The following is a 16848-nucleotide window of genomic DNA, read 5'->3' on the forward strand; positions in this document are numbered from 1 at the left end:
GAGGGAGGTGTTTTCTCCCAGGGCTACAGCCCCTCTCCTCTCCCAGTGCCACCGGCCTCGCCCCCCACCCTGAAACAGAGGGAATCACTCAGTTGTCCCTTGCCATCAGGTCACCCCAGGTGCCACAGCTCTGCTCTGGAGCAAGCGGCTGTGGGCATTGCCTCCCTCACAGCCCTCCTTCCATGAGGCAATAGGTTTGCTGAGGGTGCAAGGATGCTCCCCATGCCCCCAACTCTGCCCCTCTGCTCTCAGACAGTGGTGGGGAGCAGAGTCAGGTGCAGCCCTGGCACCACCTCCAGCCTGCACCCGAACTTGTGCGAGGGGAAGGATTTCCTCCCCATCTCCAGTGCTACCTTGAATTTCTCAGTTACCCCAAGTGTGAAACAACTTTATTTTTTTTTCTCCTTTTATAATCCAAACACTAGATTAAAACCCACCCAACTAATTTCCTCCCTTTTCTTGTGAAAATTGTTTAAAATTATTCCTATTTGAGGGAAAGAGGAAGAAACTCATTAATTCCACCCAGAAACGGTGCTAGTGCCAGGAAACTGCAGTTTTCAGGATGGGAGCCTTTCAGCTCTGGTCAGCTGAAAGGCCAAGCCTCTGCTGTTTGGAACTGATGGAGAAGGGGACTGATTTAGAGAAACTTTGCAAAGTTATTGTAATCTTCATTTGGAAGATTGACATGAACTACCCTCCTCCTTCTTATTAAGCTACACTCTCTTGGTAATAAGAGTTGGAAATTTGTTTTTATTTATTCCTAGAAACAACTCATAAGTGGGCGCAGGCCTTGGTCATACCCAAGTCTGAAGAACCTGCAATTTAAATATGCTTTCCTCCCTCCCACAAAACTACCCCTAAAGTACAGTAGCCACAGACCTCCACACCTCTTAAGAATGCCAGCAGCGGGCTGAGAATCGAAAGGCCATCAGCAAAGAGAAACCTTCCCCTCCATAAACACCGCAGACAAATTAAAAATGGTAAAAGGGAAATCGAGACCTTTAAAGTTCAAACACTTTTTGGTGCCTTTTAAAGTTTTTTTGCTCTAGGCCCTTGCAGAGAGCACAATCTTTGGAGACCTTGGGATTCTCTTTAATCACCCAGCCAGGCTGCAGTGGTCTGAAATGATTACACATTTACATAGTAATAACCCCAACACTCCCCACATTATTTCATGGCTAGCATATTTCCACTCAGCGAGTGATCCATGTGTTTTAAATTATAACCTGTACATAGGAAATTAGTTACTAAGTATGGTATTCATGGGCTCGTCTGACACTTCTAATTAAGGTGATTTACACAGAATTATCCTACGAAATAAAAAAATGGTGTTTTGCTAGCTAATAAAATATAATTACTACCCGCTTTTATAAGTTACAGTTAGTTTTAATCTATTTGGGGAATTGTTTATCTAGTTCATTATAGCAAAACAACTTCTTTCCCTTTTAGGCAAACCCCCCAGCTGTACCAAAGAAGATGAGAAACACCCTGGAAAGCCCCAACGATTTGAACAGCTTCCTCTTTCTCCTTACACCTTTGAATTTCCAAGCTATACAAGGCTGCTTCCTCTCTCGTTCCCTCTCTCAGGGCTTTCAGAACACCAGTTCTAGCTGTGCACTTGTTCATCCCCACATGTTTTGGGTGTCCTGTGCCTCTGTGGGAACAGAATAAGGTCCCTCCTGAGGTGCTGCTGGAGGGCTCTGTACAGCTGCGTCACCTGTGCATGTTAACACAGGAGCTGCATGGCTGGGTCCCTGTACACCTCGAGGCCCTTGCCAGGGACCCATCACTCCTCTGTATTAAGGCATGTCAGCTTTATAAAGAACGTTTACTCTCAGCAAGGCCCTCCACAATGAAAGTGAGGCTCAGGCTGTACCACAGACATGCAGATGTCTTTTAATGGTAGGCAGGGATTTAGCTGAGAGCGTCCCCAGATGCTATTAGGAATCCCTGGCATCTCTCTGAGTGAGTCCCAAGGGGCTGTTCAGACCCGACGCTGCAGTTGTGGTGTCCCAAAGGGCAGCTTAGTGTGCTGAACGTGGGCCCTCCTTATCCACTGCCTTGGAGTTTCCCTACCCCTGACATGCTTGCTGTTACACACAATGGCCTTCAGGTTTATTTATTTAGTTTAATTATAGTCTTGCCTATTGGGGTGTGCTGGCCATAGATAAAAAATAGCAATATGCATTAATAAGGGGTGTGTGGCCCCTCATCATCTCTATGAACAGCAGCTGTTGCTTCCTATGCAGAAAATCCAGAGCATAAGATGAAGGTTAAGTGATCTAATTGTGTTCCACCAGAAGCAAAATGGTACTTCTCCTTTTCATTTAAGACTTCGCTCTTGCAAGTCTTTGTGGGAATATCAACTTTCCTCCAAAAGAAAAGTTTTCTGGGTGCTCATCAGCTGCTTGGCAGAGGATCATGCCCCAGGGGGTGCTCTTGGTACCCAGAACCCACCAGATGCAGGCAGGGCACTGGCTGACCACCCAGTCCAGGCAGAAACTCAGTGCCAGGCAGCTGCCCCAGGGAAGCAGGGCAGGACTCTCCTCCTCTGCACTGACTGTGGTGCATGCAAGGACTGTGCTGGCATCAGAGCATTGCCATGGCATCCCTGAGCAAGGGTTGGAAATCTCTATTGTAACTATAATTACAGCTTCAGCGAGGCGACTGAGAGACAGATGTGGTCAGATGTGGAAATCTTAGCCCGGAGAAGCATTTGGGCTTGTCTGAAGTGTCAGTGCAGCAACAAGAAGGCCAGAAACAGCTCTGATGCTGTGCTTCAGCCCACCACAGCCTCTCAGGCTCCTCGAGTGTGTTCAAACAAGATTTCTGCTGAGTCCCCACTGTGAACAAGGCAGGGCTTATGATGAACATCCATCAAGGAAGAGCTGAGCTGGGTGCCAGGCAATGAAGCCACCTCCAGCCGCACTCCCCACACATAATTAATAACAACTGCAGGAGAAGTTCCTTGAGCTTGAGCAGCTACAGTTGTTTGTACTCATCCTTTAACCATATTTCAGCCAGAAGGGGCTTTGAGAGGTGGTAAGATGTTGCTGCCATGCAGCTGATGTCTTCCAGTTCTGCTGCTTTCCCACAGAACAACCTTCAGCAGCCCTCTGAATCTGCTGGGCACCATCCAGAGTATGTGCAGCTCCTACATGAGATCCCACAAAGCTAAAAGGTTTTTACATGCCATGGCCAACTGACATATTTCTTAATAAAGGAAAATAAAAATCCAGTGGAAACAATCTCTTTTTCTAGCTGCAGGCTCAAACACGCAGCCTGCGGATGGGAGCCCTGGCAGTGACGAAAGCTGTCCAGAGCACCGTGAGGGTGGGAACACCAGCTGTAAATAAGCTGTCTCTGGGTAGAGAGGGAATTGGATTTTTGAGTACCAGTTTAAGTAGTGGAAATATCACTTGAAGCCTAAATAAGGAAATGGGAGTTTGATTTAAAAAAAACCACAACAAAACAACAACCAAAAAAAACAAACCCCAAAAAGCTACACGAGGCCAAATCCTCACCTAGCTGCAGATGACAGCCCTGGCATGGTCGAGTGTGATCTATGCTGTCAGGGGAAGCAAGAAGGATTTTAACCTGGCCTGGGTCTGCTAGAGGTACCTGCTCCGAGTACTTCTTGGAAGATCTGCATCCAGGAATGGGGAAGGGGCTGAGTGATGGTAAAAACTGATGGTGATGCTGGACTAGAAATGCCCTGCATCTACAGTCTCAGACTTGCTTCCAAAATGCTCCCCCAGCCAGTGTTTGTGAGACCTCAGTGCCCAACATGGTCAGCTGTGACAAAAGTGACCCTGCAGGGCAGCCACCCACCTCCCCCAAAGAGATGATGCTGCAGCAGAAATGCAGCAGGATCATAAAACACTGTGCCATGCTGAAATCTCCTATGTGCTCTGTTCCACTTGCCCCCCTGCTCTTTCTCTCCTGCTGGTGCTTTTCTTTTTTAACCCCTGGTACCCCATGCCCCTACCAGCATCCCCCACTCAGAGCAGGTGACAGATTTTTGTGTGAAGATGAGATGGTCCATGCTTGTGGGGTGAAGCAGGAGGCTGGGGTGGGAGGGTTGTTTCATTTCTCTCTCACTATTTGAAAGGGAGGTGGCTGGAAAAATAAAGAGAAAAGTCAGAGGGAAAGGTCATACATTAGATTGATCTGGGGGGCTCTTTGCTACTGTGGCTGTAATGACTGTTTAATTATTCCCAGCTCACGTGGCAGTTCAGAAGAGGCTCTGCAGGAGGCATGCATCGCTTAAGGGCAAATAACTGAACGAAGATTTATTTCTCACCCATGGGTTTCCATGCATCCCTTCCCAGGGAGTCAGTAGCCCAGGAAGGTTTTGACTGTTGTGGTCCCAAGCCCTGGGAGTCAGGGAATGGGCTGTGGGTGCCGCCAGTCTGAAGGCCCTTCAAGGAACATTCATAGCACTTTTAGGGTGCTTCATGACTGAGGAGATGCATTACCCACAAATTTTCTCACCTGCTGTGCTACCCTGGAAGCCCTGGCCCATGGGAAGTGCTCTCACCCATGGATTATTGACAGCAGCATCCTCCTGCTCTGTGTCTGCCAGAGACTAGGAATGGGGCAGCCCTAACCAGGACCAGCAGCTGCTGGAGAAGCCATGGATGAAGAGCCCAGGCTGCTGTCATTGCCACTGTCTGAGTGCGTGGGAGGATGCTAGAGGGTCTCTCTTCCCTTTCTGTCCATGATTGTTAATCTGCCACAGCAAGGGGCAGGGACACAAATCAGAGGGGGATGAAAGAGGATAAATCCACAGTATCAGCAGCACCACATTTGCTAGATAATAAACAGACTCCTCTCCTCATAAATTTCCCTTCATTCCCCCATGGTTCCCTGCCATTGACACTGGTAGGTGTGGAGCTGGGCTGCTCCTGGCCTTTCTAGTGTCCCAGCTGGTGGGAGAGCCACAGCACTGCCAGAGAAGCCTGGGACCCTCCCCCTGGGCTCGCACCCTTCGCCCCTCTGCTCATTGGGGTGTAGCAGGGGCAGCAGGACAGCAGAGCAACACCCCATCCAAGCTCATGGGCTTTAGACAGTGCATGAAATACCTGAGCTGACTGCCATGAGTTGACCCACACCAGCATGGGAAGTGAGAGCCACTAAAGACACCAGGCACTCTTTAATTTCCTTGGTGTTTCACCTCTCCATCCCAGTATCCCCAGGTGTGGCTTTTTCTCTCCCCTGGCCCTGGCACAACACTGTGTCCTCACTAGTGGTTTCAGCAGCAGCCAGCTCACCCACTTCTCCATATCCCATGTGGGGATGTGACCCTGCTAGCTGCCTCATTGTGGCCTTGTGCCCTGCTTGGGCATTGCTGAGACTGCCAGGTGGGTTTCTCCAGTGACTGTGTTTAATTTAAACCTCCAGGAGTTACACTGCTGGAGAAAGCTTTAGGTGATGCCACTTCCGATGCACCTGGAGGTGCATCCATGCCTGAATCTGAAACACTAGAGCTGAGGTCCCACACAGCACAACTCTGCTCTAAGGTGGTACGGATGCCCCGCTGTGCCATGGGGCAGGACCTACTCCCTGGGGAGGTTAGGGCAGAGGAGGATGTGAATGACCCTTCCTGTGCTCCAGTCCCAGCAGCAAAGCTCTGCCAAAGCAGCCTGCTTTTGCTGGGAGATGCTGGCTGCAGGACAAACCTTGGGGAAACAGCCATTCAGGCACTGGATGCTGGGCTGGCATCACAGGTAATGTTGAACAACTCAGTTGAACAACTTCGGGACACTAGAACTCTCCAGGAGAGCCCCTGGGAGGCCCAGGCTGTCTGACCACCTTCCCCAGAGCCTGGGGAGAGGGTGCTGCAGGGGAGGTGGCCAGTCCTGCCTCCCACAGCACTGTCAGGCACTTAATAGTGTCTGTCCCTAGCATCTTCCCGGCCTGGATTTATGCCTCAAGGGGTCACCTCTGGCAAGACTCTAATAACACGACTTTATTAGCTTTCTTGCTCCTTCTTTAAGATACAGTAGCAAGAGGGGAGGAGGGCAGTGGCATCTCGGCAGGGAGTGGGGGGCTCATGGGTAGGAAGCAGCTGCCCTCGTGATTCCCCCTCTCGGTGACAAGAGGGAGAGGGAGAAAAATGATGCTCCCTCGAAATTTATCATGCACCCAATTACAATGTTAATTGGCAAGTCCAAGAAATCAATTAATTCGCAAATTTTTTTCAATTAAAAATTAAGATAAATCATAAAACGTTATTAAGCAAAGGCCAAACTCCGTGAACTTTTTTTTTGTAGGCATCTAGTCTTTTTTTTTTTTTTTTAATTTAAATAAAAAAAAGAGCTGTGTTGCCAAAGCCCGATGCCCTTGAGTGCCTTTGCTGAAGCGCAGGGGGCTGTCATCAGCAGGACTGGGCTGAAGACAGATAAAAAAATATCGACCAGTCGGACACACTGCTTCTGCTTTATTGATCAGGCGGGAATTTAACTTGCTGTGCATATCCACCGTGTCAGCAAGGGCCACGGGCAAAATTAAAAGTACTTGGCTTGGAGATGTCGCCTTGATACTGGGGGGTGGGGAGAGAAGGAGGGAGGGGGAAGAACCGGGGGAGAAAGGGAAGAAAGGAAAAGAAGAAGGTGGAAAAAGAAGAGGGGAAAAGAAGGGAGAAAGAAGACAGAGAGAAGTTAAGAGCAGGAGGTTGCGATGCTTGCTTTTCCCTGGTTGCAATCACACTTGTGGGCCAGGGCTCCTTGTCCTCACTGAAGCACTTTCAGGTGCCTACCATATGCAAGGAAGGGAATCAGCATGTATTTTGATGTGACTTGGAAAAAAACCTGCCTGTGCTCATTCAGAGGCTGCAGGATCTTGCAGTGTTTGCTGAGCAAGAAGTCTGGGGAAGTACCTGGCCATCAAGTTAAAGTCTCCAGGCATAAATCAAGAAGACCTGAGGGGAGAGCCATGACCCTGCTGTGACACGTGACAACAGAGCTAATTCGGGTTTTACACACTCCATGTATCCTTCTGGGTCTGGCAGCATGGATGCTTGCCCTGCCCAGGGCAGCTGCCCACACTGGCCTGGGCAAGGTCTTCTCCAAGGGCCCTTTGAGACAACACAGCGTTCAGCAGATCCCACTGAAATGAAGCAAACCCTTGCCTGGGGCAGGGGGAGGAGCAGCCATATTTAAACCCTGGCTCCCTGAGCTGTAGAAGGGTTTGAGCCATGTCTCATAACTTGCTCTGGGTCCTTACCCTGAGCAGGAGTAGCACAACCCCCCCCCCCCCAGTCATTTGGGTGTGCAGGGAGCACTGGGATGGGGTTCTTCTCTCCTTGTCCATCAGCAGGGAATTATGTGTCTCATTTGCTGACCCTGGGTGTTGGGAGAGGCAAGTTAGCATGAGATGGCTTTAATCAGACCACAAAACACTGGGAAAGCAACCTGTGCAAGGATGTGAAATCCAGGTTATGTCTCCAGGTGCCTGGTGACATCTCTTAAGGACAGTGACCCTGCCTGGAGTGACCAAGTTCCCACAGCCTTCATGTTTTAGCTTCCTCCTTATTCCTTATCCCACCAGTCTCGGAACTGCCTCTGTGCCCCAAGGAGGGTTACTGCTTTTCCTCTCTGCATAAAGAAACAGGATGCTCAGTGCAGTGCTGGGAACTGAGGCAGCACTTACTGCTGCCACCCTGGTTGCCAAAGGAGGGAGGATTAAGAACTGTGAGAGGAAAAGAGTACACATGTAAAGGGAGAGAAAGCTTCAGAGGAATGCAGAAGGAAGATTGAAGCATGGGTGAAGGTATACATAGAGCTGCTACAGGAGCTGGAGCACCACAGTCCCATGGTTGGCTCTTTTCCTCTGACATGAATCAAAGATGGTTCCAAGAGACAGCCTAAATCCCTAGTCTGCATATTTCATCTGCTTTGAAACAGGCCTTCCCACTGCATCTTCCTCTGCCTTCCTTTGTCCGACACTATTTGGTTTCCTCTTGGCAACAGCTTTGTTGAAGTCACCCAAAAACAGCCCACAGCATTTCCATTTGCACCAGGTGAGAGACCCTGATGGCCTCTGTGTTCTGGGAAATGCTTTGTAATTGGAAATTCAGAAGAGAAATTATTTTTAGACACACCAGAAAGGTCATTAGGGTGAATTAGTAGCTCATTAGCTACTGAGAGCACAGGGACTGCTCCCTGCATGGTGGCAAGGAGCAATGAGAGCTGCTAGCCCAGGCTGGGAAAAGCCAACAGGTAGGAAGGGGCTTTGAAACACAAATACACTCAGATTATGTATTTCTTGTGGAGAAAAGAAAGGAATAAAAGCAAGGACGAGGAGAGTTTGCACAGGCATGGGAAGCTGTGAGAACAGCATCACCCCCTACTTGCTCACCCTGGCGTATCCATCCCTGGAGACACTCACTGAGCAGCCTGGTGGCTGCTACCCAGCCCCAAATGCTTTAGCACAGGCACAGCTGGTATTACAATGTGCTGTGAGGACACTGTTGCCTACCTCTGCCAGGCTTAGAAACCCCTTTCAATAAGGGGAAAGAGCTGAGATAGTTCTGGTCTGAACATGCACTGTCCTTCGACCTCAAAAGCAGGAGCAGAACTGGCATGGCCCAACTTGCTTCTTCACCCTCTGGATCATTCCCCAGCTCTAATGATACACCTTGTCCTTTTGGGAATGTGAAATCACAGCTCTAAGGCATGGGTTTGCTGCTGGCAATGCAGGGAAGAATCTGCTAGCTGTCACACAGGGAAATAAAAATGCCTCCTGCCAAATAATTTTTAAAATAATTTTTTTAAAGAGTACTGCATTTGCAAAAACAGAGCATCTTGAAAGGCCCATTTCCCACCCTTTAGGTGCTTGACTCAGCAACTGTAACATCTGTAATGTGACTTCCTAAATGGTCAGTAAATTCATCTTCCCCAGACTCCAGCCAGGGACTCAGAAAGCACTGAAAGCTCAGAAAGCTCAGAAAACACCCACTGGTAACCACCAGCTGAGTGTGCTCCACAATTCCTAATTCCTCCTTTCTCCCTCTTTTTCTATTAAAACTCATCTTCCCTCCCACCCAAAATTCTAACCATAGCCCCTAACCTGCCCCTTCTTCACCCAGCCTCACTCATCGTTCCCTTTCAGCAGGTTGTCCTCTTTGGTCACTGCCTGGGGAGCAGTGGGCAGGGTGTTGGTTTTATTTATTATTTTTACCTTGGTGTCACCTGTGTGTGCAGCTGGGGACTGGCAACTTTTGCTCACTGAGCTGCACATGCAGAGCAAGGAGAGCATCACTTCTGCCACTGGTCTTCGCTGTTTTGTGCTCCTCCTCTGCTGAGGTGAGCTACTGAGTAATTCCTCTTTGGAGGAGGAATACCAACAGTCTTGCCTGGCAAGAGTTAAACCCCTTAAAACCAAGGCTTGTAGTTTTGTTTTCTTTCAATTTATACCCTTCACTTAAGGAGGGGGGGGGAAAGGGAAAGAAGGGGGAAAAAAAAGAAAGCCAGGTGACATATTCTAAGAGGGAGCACCGAAAACGTGTTAAGCACTTCAAAATCTCATATATTCAATCGGCCTCTGGCAAGACATCTGCCTAATGTTAGCGCTTAAATATCCTTTTCCATTTTACATGCATTCAAGTCTCATTTGAGCGAAATGAAACGGTATTATTAAAGGGAGATTTTGCACAAATGGCCTGAATTTGACATGTCAAGTTCAATGAGGCTGTTACATATGTAACACCGAGAAGGGCTTGGAGGCTGCCGGCTCTTGAAACAGCGCCAGTGGCTCAGAAATGAAATTTGCATTCAGAGAGCCTTGCCTGGCTGTGCAGAGCTGTGCACGGGGCTTGGCTGGACCTGTGCAAGGTAAGGGAGCTGTGGGGTGAGAACAATCAGGTCTCTCCCTGTGCTTTGGGAGACTGGACACACCAAGGAGGATAGAAACTCCGGTTCTTCATTCCCACTCAAGCTCACTTTTTCAAGGGAAAGCCTGACCCCGCACCAGGGCAGGATCCTCCTGGATCATGGATGTTGATCACGGGTCAAATGGCAGGTGTCCATCCCTTGGGCCTGCCCAGCCCTTTGGCAAGGGTGGGTGCTGCCTTGTGGCTCAGCATGACTCCTCCTACCCTGCTGAGAGATGCTTCAACTGAGTGGACCTTGAGATGACCCTTCTCTGGGGCCAGGATGTTCACAGAAGCACTGCCTGTGAAGGAGAAGAGCTCTCCCTGTCTCTGGGGGACAGCAAATCCCATCTATACCAGCTGAATGAGGGTGCATTGGTGTGAGTGGCATGCAACCCCAGACTCCTGGTGAGCTGGGACGATGGGAAGCAGCATCCACTGGCTCCTTACAGCTCCCTCATATCTCAGCCCCCAAAAACACTTGCTGTCACCTGGAGGAATTCTGTTTCTTCCTTTCCTTTCCCTGCCCTCTTCTGAGCTCCCTGTCAGTGCCTGAAGGCCCACATGAGCACTCAACATGCAGCAGAGGTAATGGAGCAGGGCAGCCCCTTCACCTTGCTTCTCCACCAGGCTCTCCTGGCCTCTTGGTCCAGCCCTACGGCAGCATCTTGGCTGGCTCCCCTCACCACACACCCCAGTGGCTGGAGATTCCAGCAGGCAGGGAGCCCTGGTGCTGTGGTGGGAGCTGATGTGGTGCACACCAAACCTCTGGTGCTCTAGGCTCAGTGAGCAGGAGGGGATCCACCTTCCTAACCTTGAGTGCTGGAAATTTATGATTTTGTTGCAAATCGTTAAGGTTTATTAAAACTTGACAGCACAAGCCACGATTAGCTGCATCCTCCCTAAATTAAAAAAAAAAAAAAAAAAGAAAAAAAGGAAAAAAAAAAAAAGGCCCTTGGAAAGCAGCCTCCCCGGTTTGTTTCTCCCCATCCCACTGATCAGGAACAGCTGCTCAGCCATTTCAGTAACGAGTCAGCATTGGCAGGGAGCGGCCAGGGCCGCCGGTGCCCATCACGTTTATGGGCCTACATTTTATTTTTATGTTTATTGGGTTATTTGAGATCATTATTAGTTTCTCTCTCCTCTTGTTGATGTGTTTGTGCTCCCGGCTCTTCCAGGCAAGAAAGGTGGGGGAATGGGAGACGGGGCCACCCACTGGACCGAGCTGCCCTGCTGGAGCCAGGCAGCATGCAGGAGCCTGACCTGCTTGCATCTTGCTGCCTGATTTTGCTGCCTGCTACTGCTGCCTGATTTTGCTGCCTGCTACTGCTGCCTGTCCTGCCTGCTGCTGCAGGTTGGCCCCAGCATCACTGCCCTCCAGGCCTGGGGAGATGGTCCCCAACAGAACTGCTGTGTTACAGATTATTCTCCAGCGCCTGAATCCATCGACTGCATTGAATGTTATCTATCACACCACGGAGGGAGTCGTTATTTAATAATTAATAAAGACCTCTGATTCTTCTTCTCTGTCTGCGTGGCCGAGCAGAGCGGGCCAGGGAATCGAGGGCAAGCCGGGGAGAGCTGTCTCCTCTCTAACTGCTGCTGTTATTTAAAGGAATAATGCCATTCTTTTTCATTTGTCAGCTGGCCCACAATGGCCCTTGTCATGCTTTATGATTTAGGGTTTCCTTTCCTTTCCCATTAAACGCCACCTTCCCATCACTGCCTCGCGCCAGCCAGCCTCCGCTCCTGGCTTGCGGTTTCAGTTTCACTCTGATATTGGCCCAACTTCTTTGATGGGCTCCTCCGAGCACTAATTGCTTCTGTTCATTTAAACCTGTTCACTAATTTGCAGTGGCCCTTTATTAAGTTGGATGCAGCCCAAATTACACCATAAATTACGCTCGCGAGGGGACTGGGTGTCGTAGGGGATAAATGGGCTCCCTGTTCCCTTCCCCCTCGGCTTTCTCCATCTTCTTGTGGAGTGTGTGGGGGGTGTGGGTCTCAGCCTCAGCCTGTGGGGGGCCGAATTTGGGAGATTACAGACCGCACCCATCTGGGGAGGTCTCTGTTTCTCTAGTGAAAGCTCCCTCCTTCTCCCTGCATCTGCGATGGATATCACTGAGCTGCGAGCAAGCTCCAAGCCCAGCAGGGATGGATTCTGCATCCCCCATGCCCTGCACAACCACACACAGCCCCTTGCCCTGGCACACCAACCCACCCAGACACAGACATACACGCTCTTCCCTTCTCTCCTACCACCTGGTGACATAACTTTGCTTCTAGTCGGCAGTTTGATTCCTTTTTTCACCTTTTAATGACTGGGGAATTAATTAATAATTGAAATAAACACTGTCTTTTCCAAGGCTGATGAGTTTTATTAAGGCATGGACAGGGATCTGCCAACCTTTGGCTGCAGCCATTTCCTAAGTAACTGCCAGCAGTAAAAATGCATTCTTTTTTTTTTTTTTTTTTAAACAGGGGACTTTGCTTTGCTGGGGAAAGTGCACTAGAGCTGAAGGCAGCCAAGGTGCAGTGTGCACAATTGCTGACAGCCTTTCCCATCATGGGACATGATCAACATGGGAGCTGCAGACTGAAACGCATGTCCCAGGGGAAAGGGGTGTCTCTGCCCTCTGGAAGCCATTTCTGTCCCATCTCTGCCATTGTGGTGAACTCCAGGGAAATGTTCCGGTTGTGCTGGCCAGCTCTAAATCTCCTGTATCTGGTAGCTGTGGGTACCACCATCTCCTTTGCCACCTGTGTGTGCCCTGGCTGGCTGACCCAGGCATGCTGGTGGACCTCAGGGAGCTGCTTACCTGATGTTCAGCTGGGTGAGCTTCTCCAGCTCCTGCTCCATGTGTTCCTGCAACTCCCCAGGGCGAAGGAGGACCTGGCAGATAGGGCAGATTGGAGCCTGGCTGTCAAACAAAGTTGCTTTCTTTTTGCCTGTGAGAAGAAAAAGAGAGGAGAAAGCTTTAGTTCTGATTGGCTTTAATTAGCATTGCCTGGCTCTACCCTGGTCCCTGTCCTAGCTGAGGTCTGAAACCAGGGCATTTTCTTCTGCTCTGTCCCATTTCTCTCATGATCCCATGCTCCCTGGGGCAGGGACTGGTTTTATTCTGCAGCAGGACAGCATTTGGCATTGGAGCATCCCAGCCCCAGCAGTGAGACCTTCAGTCTCACAGGGAGAACAGTAACAGGCACATTTCAGGAGTGACCCTGTGGTTCAGATGGTGAGGCTGGGGGCAGATGGATGACACTGCACTGCCCACTGTTCCTATTAACTAATACAAATAAATTAAGAAGGGCCATCTTACTTTGCCTCAGTGCTCCTGAGGTTGGGTGGGGCAGGATGACCCCCCCTGCAAAGGGAAGAGCAGTTCTCCATGAGCACACAACAGTTGGGAGGCAGAGGAGACCCCGTGGCACTGGGCTGCGGATGGCAGGGAGCAGGTCCAGATGTTCAGCATGGCCACCATGGTGGTAACTTGGGCTTACTCACCCCATTCCCAGGCTGCAGTGGGGCCCCTCACCCTCCCGGCACCACCAGCAGCTCCATACCCTGCAGCAGCTTGAGCCCCTTGGGGCTGCGTCATGCCTGGGTGATATCTGTGGGTGCCTGTGAGTCCTGATCCTCAGCTTTGTTGGGCCCCAGGGCTGTCTTAGCTGTGGGGCTCTGCTTCATTCCCTTCTCACCCCAAATCCTCCCTGCGACTTCTCTGCCCAGCTACATCAACCTGGTTCACTCCCTGCTCCACAGCCAATTTCCTCCAGCTCAGAAACTTTTATTACCTACTCTGTAAGGAATATACAGCGTCCATTTAACATAAAATAAAACTCTAAAGCAAACAATGAAGTTTCAATAAAACAGAGAAGCCAGCGGGTCTCCAGGCCCCCCTCTCCCAGCTGTATTAGCAGCTCTGCTCATGAGAGGGCGTGCGGAGCCTGGCTCAGATGGCTCTGGCTTGGAGAAACATGCTTTATAGCTGCCTGTTGTCATCTAACATGAACCCTCCTGCTGGATTATTTATTTACGTATTAGACATGGATCAAATTGGTTAAATCTGAGTGAGAGGCAGTAATGCACAATAAAGCAGCCGGTGCTGGATACAAGGGGGCTGCCTGCACTATGGCCTTCCAATCAGAAGCCAAAAGGTGCCATTTTATGGCACCTAACGATGGCAGAGCCCAGTTAAATGAATCCCCATTAAAGGAATAGACCTTCTCAAAGTATAAAACATTGGTGTGAGTGGCTTTACTTGGTCTCTGGTGCTCACTGTATAACCTCCCAGCAAAGGCATTTAATGAAATAAAGGGTTTGAAATAAGTTTGAGAGTCACCTTGGCTCATCCTTGCCTTCCAGCAGGACACAGCGTGCATGCCTGGTGGGATGGGGCTGCTGCAGGGACACTGCCTGCTCTTTTCTTCAGCCTTCCTATAGGAGGTAGGGGAAACTGAGGCATGAGGGGAAGGCTGGGGCAGGCCAGTGGTGTGGGGCATCATCCACTTCCCCATTTTCTCCACCAATGGGAACTCTCCCATTTGCAAAGCCAAGAAGAAAACCCACTGGTTGCTCCTCTGGACTTCAGCCCCTCCTGATGGCTCCCAGGCAGAGCCCAGGCACTTCAGCTCCTTGTCCCCACCACCCTTCTGCTGGGGAGAACAAAACATGGAGCTCATGCATCTGGGAACATCTTCCTCTCTCATCGTTCCCCTATGTTTAAATAATGCCCAGAACCCAACCCAAACCCAAACAACCAGTTCCAGCTGACCCTTGCGGGAAAGGTTGGAATTTCAGTAATTCCACCTTCCTCTTGGAGCTCTTCCACTTTTGTGTAGCAGGGGCTCAAAATAGCCCAGGAGCGTCCCCGACCACCTGCTATTTATAACCCCAACTTCACAGCAAAACAATGGAGCTGTCTGAGTTTCCCTCCCAAAATAAACAGGCAGCCTTTGAATGGACGGGAAATCCTGCTGGATCCCCGCTGTGGGGTGTGCAGATGGATGGGTAAACAGGCTGCCCTCCACCCTGCCGTGCTGCATCCCTGCTCCCATCCCAGGCCACCACCGTGGTACCCATGAGCTCCCTGTCTGCCACCCACTGCTTAGGCTGGTGGGACACGGATGCTCTTGGCAGCACTGGAGGGTAAACTGGAGGTTAAGCATCCCTGGGTCACTGCTCTCAGGGGAAACAAGAAGCATTTTTTTGCTTGGGGAGGTGATAGAGGATCCTGGACCACAGCACTGGAATGGGCAGGCTCAGACCAGGAGGTGCAGCTGAGGTTCCTCCTGGGAACCAGCTCTGTTGTACCAGGCTGGTGGCTTTTTTAACTTTCTGCATGCCCAGGTCCTTGCTCCCTGTTTGTTCCTCAGGGCTCATCTATGGGATGCATGCTCCTAAGCAGAGATGACTTTGGATTTTAATGATTGGTGCAACTAGGAGATATCTCAGGCCATGGGAAGAATCTGTGTTGTCTCCCATGACCAACCCCAACCCCAGCCCAGGCCAGCAGGAGAAATGAGCAGCAGTGGTCTTACCCACCAACTACACCCATGATACAGCGACAGATTTGTGCCAAGGAAGGATGTGACAGCTGTCACCCTGCATCCCTTGACTACAGGGGAAGATCAGGAGGCTGGTGCTTGCACTGAAGCAAGGGCTTCCAGAGGGGCAGGAGAGGAGGGACCCGGACACACAGCCAAGTCCCTGATGTACAAAGCACAGAGCAGGAGACAGAAGAAGCCCCAACTCCTGGCCTAAGGGTCTGACAACTGCACTTTTGCAGGAGCAGAGCTAAGTGTGAGTGACATGATGAAGGGAAGGATCATCTCCCATGCCAGCAGGACACCTACGCAAGCCTCCCCAGGTCTGTGAAAACCACAGCACACCCGCAGTGCCACAGAGGCTGCCAGTGGGGTGTGTCTGCCCAAATCAGTGACATCCACATCTGCAGTGTGCCCTGGAGCCCAGCACACACCCACGCTGTGATGTCTCACACTGGGCAGCAGCAGTACCCAGGTCCATGGCAGTACCCAGGTCCACGGTGTGGGATGTTGGGTTGTGGGGAGGGAGAGAATGGGCATTAAGGGTTCTCAGGTTTCATTTGCAAATGCAAATGTGGAGGGAGATTCAAGCATCCTGCCTCTCGTCCCTGAAATGGGGGCACCCTGGTACCCATGAAAAAGCAAAGGATGCTGCACTATGTGTGCAGCTGGATGACATTGGGGTGTAGATCCTTACCCTTCTTGAGGGAGCAGAGGGTATTGATTTGGCCAGAGCACAATGAAGGGTCCATATCCCTGAGGGGCTGGACCTGTGCCTGCCTCAGCAGACACTGTTCCCTGCTCTTCCCTCCCTGCCCTACGCCAAACCCGCTCCTGGGAGACCCTGAATGGCTCTTTTCAGGCTTTTGTTTTTTGGCAGCTGTGTTTTTGTTTTCTTTGCCCCTCACTCTCCCCTTCACTCTCTGGTTATTTGGTAGGCTCAGCTCCAGTGTTTACCCTCCTTGGCTCAGCCGTGCTTCCCCTGCTGCTGACCCCCTGCTCTCCAAGTGCCAGAGAGATGAAAAGCCAGAGCCTTGGTGCTCCCGCTGTTCGCATGGTCTCCTGAGCTCCGCGGAAATGTTTAACTCCAAGAGTTGAAACAGAATATTTCCTGCTCTGAAAGAAGAGGGCTCGAGGTGCAGATGCACCCCTGACTGGAGGAATTGCTCTACAGGGTCCATAGGAGGGCATCTGCAAACAGATCCCAGCCCAGGCAGAGCCCAAAACAAACCCTGCTGATCCCGTTAAGGATTAAGGGACAGATCCTGCCCTCAGTCATGCTGATACAGATCCAGCATAGGTCCTGTGAGTCCCCAGAGTCAGGCCTGATTCACTGTGAAGTGACTGCTACTAGGACCTGGTGTCCAGGCTGGAAGCCCTGCCTAGGAGTTCAGTAAGTTGCTATATGAATGAAAAAAACTTTTTAT

General features: G+C 50.6%; 1 protein-coding gene across 6 annotated transcripts in view; it reads right to left on the reverse strand.

Moving 5' to 3' along the window:
- Positions 1-16848, reverse strand: part of RNF220 (ring finger protein 220) — a 216749-nt gene that overhangs the window by 71809 nt on the left and 128092 nt on the right. For all 6 annotated transcript variants that reach the window (XM_071750317.1, XM_071750315.1, XM_071750314.1 and 3 more), the window contains one exon: positions 12694-12823. In XM_071750317.1, coding sequence (XP_071606418.1) covers positions 12694-12823 — 130 coding nt within the window. The remainder of the gene's footprint in view (positions 1-12693; positions 12824-16848) is intronic.

This window comes from Heliangelus exortis, chromosome 8 (assembly GCF_036169615.1).
Source record: "Heliangelus exortis chromosome 8, bHelExo1.hap1, whole genome shotgun sequence".
Classification (NCBI taxonomy): Eukaryota; Metazoa; Chordata; class Aves; order Apodiformes; family Trochilidae; genus Heliangelus; species Heliangelus exortis.